General features: G+C 40.7%; 1 protein-coding gene across 1 annotated transcript in view; it reads left to right on the top strand.

The window, feature by feature from the left end:
• The window catches only part of Ap3m1 (adaptor related protein complex 3 mu 1 subunit), a 19,667-nt gene extending 14,312 nt beyond the window's left edge, over positions 1 to 5,355 (top strand). Inside the window, exons 5-8 of the mRNA XM_023718585.1 lie at positions 538 to 623; positions 1,506 to 1,639; positions 3,037 to 3,244; positions 5,185 to 5,355. Coding sequence (XP_023574353.1) covers positions 538 to 623; positions 1,506 to 1,639; positions 3,037 to 3,244; positions 5,185 to 5,355 — 599 coding nt within the window. The remainder of the gene's footprint in view (positions 1 to 537; positions 624 to 1,505; positions 1,640 to 3,036; positions 3,245 to 5,184) is intronic.
• The last annotated feature ends 500 nt before the right edge of the window (positions 5,356 to 5,855 follow it).

Genomic DNA, 5,855 nt, shown 5'->3' with positions numbered 1-5,855 from the left:
TTTTTTTTTTTTGTACCAGGGATTGAACTCAGGACGTTGTGTTTGCCAGGCGAGTGCTTATTCTACTGAGCTATCTCCCCAGCCCAACACCTAGTAGTCTTATAAAATGGACACTAGAAGGTTTCATTTTCCTTAAAATTGGCATATTCCATCCAGAGGCTGAGTCAGGAAGATTACAAGTTTGAGCCCAGGCTAAGCCACTTCGATCCTGTCTCAAAAATTGGGCTGGGGATGTGGCTCACTGCAAACAGCCTTGGTTCAGTTTCCATTACCAATCACAGGTGCACACATGCATACCACTCTTAACATACACACTCATTTTCCAACTACTTAAGTAAAGGCATTAGTACTCAGTGAGAAAGCTATCTGAACTGATGTAATGGATCCTCTGTACACTAACCTGTTTACAGAGGTGCAAAGCTTTGGTAAGTCTGACATCCAAGAAGTGTCTCTATCACTGCAGATACAGCAGTGGTAACTGTGGCAAAGACCCAGATTCCACTCATGTGTCTCCCTTTTCTTTTTTTCTTTCCTCAGGATCTACAGTCTTTGCAGAAATTCAGGGGGTCATTGATGCTTGCATTAAGCTGTCTGGAATGCCTGATCTCTCTCTCTCTTTCATGGTAAGTTTTTTTCTAGGGTTTCATCTCTTCAATGTCAAATATATAGGTACTGTATGATTAAAAAGCGATATAAACTATCTTATTTTGCAAAGGATTATCTCAAATATTCTCCTACCCCTTTACAAGATAATAGTTTATGTGTTGAACACAGTTTTTATGGACAGGCTGAAGAGAGGTCTTTAATTTTGCTACAAGTTGAGCCGGCCAGATAGCTCAGCGGATTAAAGAGCCTGCTTAGTCAGATGCAGGGGCCAGGGGTTTCATCGCCAGCCTGCCATGCTGGCCCTGCCCCTGGGGCATGCTGATGGGGCAACTGAGACTGGTTATGCCCCTTGGTGTGCACCTGTGATCCCAGAGCTTGGGAGGCTGAAAAACAGAATCACTACAAGTCCGATCTGTGTAGTGACATCCTATAGACCCTGTACAAAATACATTTTTTAAAAAAAATTTGCAACAAGTAGCTTGTAATTGGCTTGTGAGCTGGTGTTTGTATATCTCCAGTGTCAAAAAAATTTTTATTATCTGCTTTGCAGATATTTAGTATTGGACTTTCGTGTTATTTTAGACTCAGCATGCCGCGCTGCTAAGAACAATTAAGAGAAGTGAGTTCTAAGTCTGTCACCAGTTTCTCCTGACCTTGGTTTCTCTGAACCTTTTTGTCATCTGTGGAATGGATTTGCTATTACTTGGCTTTTCTCTTATAGTTATGAAATTTCAAATAAAATAATGTATATAAATATTCACAAACTCTAAAGCATACTGAAATTATAATAAACTTTTTGTAACTGATTTTTCTTCAGGGACCATGTTTATTTCTCATATTTTAGTAGCATGGTCATATTTATTATACTCTGAAAATAGCTGTCTTTGTTTTTCTGGCAGAACCCAAGGCTTCTGGATGATGTCAGCTTCCATCCTTGCATCCGGTTCAAGCGTTGGGAATCTGAAAGAGTTTTGTCATTTATTCCTCCAGATGGAAATTTCCGACTCATTTCATACCGTGTCAGCTCACAAAAGTACGTTGATACATCTAATAGAACTTGTCATCACTTAGCAGTGTGCTGAATAGAACTCACTTTTCTCTGTAGCACTCCAGCAGTTTAGTACTTGAGTTCATCGTTCCTTATTTTAACCATAACTCATCAGGAGACCCAAAAACTGGAGAAAACGTGTTCTTAAAATAATTAGTGAGGCAGGAATCTAAGAGTATAGAGAAATAATAAGATGATGATGTAATCTGTCACCAAGAACAAGCATTTTGGGATAAGCATTATAAATTAGACAAAACTACATTAGTACCATAATTTTTCTCTGTGATGTATGGACTATACGTTTGTGCAGAATGAGACAGAATTACCCCAGGACACTCCATCACTCTCTGCATTGAGTTTTTAGGGAATAATTTAGCATTGTAGGTCGCAGGTATTTTGTCCCTTGAAAGTATCAGAAAACGGGATGAGGATGTAGCATAGTGGTAGAGTACTTGCATAGTTTCCTGAGTTTGATCTCCAACGAGAGAGAGAGAGAGAGAGAGAGAGAGAGAGAGAGAGAGAGAGAGAGAGAGAGAGAGAACAGACATACATACATACATTTGGGTAACATCATAAAATAAGACTCGGGGCTGGGGAGATAGCTCAGTAGAATAAGTGCTTGCCTGGCAAGCGCAGAGTCCTGAGTTCAATCCCCGCTACCGCCAAAAAACAGACTCAGCTGGTGTGGTGATACACACCTATAATCTCAGCACCCTGGGAGGCTGATGCAGGAGGATCACGAGTTTGAGGCCACCTGGTTAGTTCAGTGAGACTGTCTCAAAATAATAAGGGATGGGATGAGATATACCTCAGTGTGAATACCCTGGGTTCACTCCTCGGTATCACCTCCCAAAAAAAGAAACACTCAAATGGAATTATTTCTTGGCTCCTATGACATAGGAACTTTTATTTTTACAACAGGTTCTCACTGTATTCTAGGCTGGCCTCGAATTCATTCTATAGCCTAGGTCTCGAACACTACAGCCCTCCTGCCTCAGCCTCTGAAGTGCTGGGATTAAAGACATGTGCTACCATGCCTGAGCTCAAAGGAACATTTTAGTATATATAATTTTAAGCTACTTTTCAGTGAGATTTTTTTCTTTTAGCTAGAGACATTTTCTCCAATATTTATACTACAATTAATCTTAAGGTTTCTGTCTTGGATTGTATGTTTCTGCTAAGGATTCATGTAACACATTGTTACAGAACCTTGTTGCCCTGTGTATAGATGCTGAGTCTGCAGTTCTAAGGTAGACTTCCCTGCTGTGGAATTGGAGCCCGGGTCAGATAACCTGGGCTGAGCCCTTGAGGCCACCTTTCAAGCTGTCCTACACCAACTAACTGTATGTGTGTTTGTGTTTTGCATGTTTCTGTCTTTTTAGTCTAGTGGCAATACCTGTATATGTGAAACACAGTATCAGCTTTAAGGAGAACAGTTCTTGTGGCAGATTTGATATAACAATTGGACCAAAGCAGAACATGGGAAAAACTATTGAAGGAATTACAGTGACAGTTCACATGCCAAAAGTTGTGCTGAATATGAACCTGACACCAACACAAGGCAGCTATACATTTGATCCAGTCACCAAGGTACAGCCACTTCAAATCAAGAGTGAGCAAGTGTTTCTGCAATCTATTTTGTGTCTGGGGGAGGGTTTGGTGTCTTGCTCAAAAGTAAAGTTCCAGTCAACCCTAAAGAGCACACTGTCCTCTTGCCACCAGCTTTGGAAGGAATCTTGTATCTGCTACTAAGTAGATGAACAGAAGAGAGATGTATGCTGTTGTCTTTCACAGTGTACATTACTCGCCTATTGATAATCCAAAAACTGTGCTAATAATAAAGGATGTAAAATCTTTTTTGTTTTTGTTTTTGTTTTTGTTTTGTTTTGTTTTTTGTGGAACTGGGGACTGAACTCAGGCCCCTGCGCTTGCCAGGGAAGCGCTTATTCCATTGAGCCATCTCTCTGGCCCGTAAAATCTTTTTAAGAGAGAAAAATATGTGGATATAAGAAAATATGGTAGTTTATTGATTTAAGTTTTTCTCTACAAATTGAGCCTCATGACATTTTTGGGTTTTTGTTTTTGTTTGGTTTTTTTTTTTTTTAACTTAAAAACTCTTTCCTACTCTTCCACAGGGCCTCTGGGCTAGGAAAGCCGCTTCCTTACCCTACTTACAAATGCCTCTAGCAGTTTCAGAGAACTCTAAAAGATGATTTTTGTCTCAGATTTGTGTTCAAATAGAAAATATGGTGGTTTTCAACAGCAGAATCATTGAGCTGCCTAATAAATTAAAAAGGCTTAGTTTTAAATAAAGTCATAAGATGTTAAAGATCATTTATGCTGGTTCCTTCAGGATTGAAAGAACCTTTCTAGAGACCACATAGGACTAACCAGGGGGAGTACCAGATCCTTAGGCCCTCTATCCCAGCATCAGTTTTGATTGCTTCACTCTCCTCATCTATTGAGCTTACACACACACACACACACACAGAGTTCTTCTTGAACAAAGGATCCCATAGGTTTAAAAATACCAACATAGGGCCGGGGAGATAGCTCAGTAAAATAAGTGCTTGAAGGGCCTGAGTTCAATCCCTGGTTCCCCCCAAAAAAAAAAAAAACAAAGTCCGGGTGTGCTAGTGTATACCTATAATCCCAGGACTTGGGAACTGAAGCAACATTGCAAGGCCAGCCTGGGCTACGTAAGTTAAAGGTCAGTCTGGTCTACAGAGTGAGTTTATGGTCAGGTTGGACTAATTGTGAGACCAAATAAAAAGTGTAGTGCAACACTGAGACGCTAAGACAGGGATATAACAAAATCTAGCCCAGCCTTGTCAACTTAATGAGACCTTGTGTTGAAAAATAAAGAGGGGCCACAGAGATAGCTCAGCAGTCTTAAGCGCCTACCTAGGTAAGCGCAAGGACCCGGGTTCAATCCCTTGCCGACCCTGCCCCTGGGCATGCCACGCCACTGAGGCCAGGTGTGGAGATCTGGCATGGAGGTGCGCACCTGTAATCCAGTGTTGAGGAGGCTGAAACAGGATCACTACAAGTCTGTGCTGCATAGTGAGATCCTGTACAAAATACATAAAAAGAATAAAGAGGGCTATGGATGATTTGAAGTATAGGGTGATATTCTCATTGTACAGAAAATAGGAGTAGAGATGTCATAAAGGTAAGACAATGGGAAGAATATTTTCAGCTTGCACTCGTACCCTTAAGTTCAGGTCCTATTCTATGTGACCTTGAGCAAGTCATGTGATATGTGTAAATAGTAGACAAAATCTACGTCACAGGCCTCTATGAGATAGCATAAATTGGCTAAGGCTAGTGCTGTATTCAAAAGTAAACACTCATTCTCCATCATTACTCCCCACTGAGCATCGTAGAGCTAGTTAATGGTAAGATCCTCATGGATACCAGGTCTCGTTTGGAAGACACTCTTATTCTGGATGAAAGTTTATATTGTCTTTGAACCTTCTCTTTGAGCATTTGTCTTTAACAGACGGTTCAAATTCTTTTGTCTTTTTAAGGTACTAATGTGGGATGTGGGGAAAATTACTCCACAAAAGCTCCCAAGTCTTAAAGGACTGGTAAATTTGCAGTCTGGAGCACCCAAACCAGAAGAAAATCCGAGCCTCAACATACAGTTCAAGATCCAGCAGCTTGCTATTTCAGGTAAGAAATGTTTGGCTTGGGTTTAAGGGTAATTTGAGTTTTACTAGGCTCTGTCATTAAAAGAGTAACAGCCATTTCTACTCTAAAAAGAGCAGCAGGTCCAGTTTGTCTTTTACACAGTGCTATGGGGCCAGAGGACTTTAAGAACACCTTATTTCACACAGTATCACTTACTCCCCACATTTATTTGTTTATTTTGTGGTACCAGGGATTGAACTCAGGACCTTGCGCTTGCCTCTGAGCTATCTTCCCAGCTCTACCCTCATTTAAATGCCAAAAAGGAGTCATTCCTATTAACAGAAAGTAAAATTAGCTTTAACAAACATGCTTCGCACACGTGGGCATCTTAACATCATAGCCTGCAGTGTAATAATTCATGAATGGTACAAGGGACACTGATTAGCGTCAGGTTTACAACATACTGTATTCTCATCAGGATAATAATTTGTTTCTTTTTTTTAATTTTATTTGTGTGTGTGTGTGTGTGTGTGTGTGTGGCCAGCTCAGCCCACCAGGGGGCGGGGTT

Source organism: Octodon degus, unplaced genomic scaffold (genome assembly GCF_000260255.1).
Source record: "Octodon degus isolate 3935 unplaced genomic scaffold, OctDeg1.0 scaffold00005, whole genome shotgun sequence".
In the NCBI taxonomy this organism is placed as follows: domain Eukaryota; kingdom Metazoa; phylum Chordata; class Mammalia; order Rodentia; family Octodontidae; genus Octodon; species Octodon degus.
The sequence above is the reverse complement of the archived record's forward strand: the minus strand, read 5'-3'. Positions and strand labels throughout refer to the sequence as shown.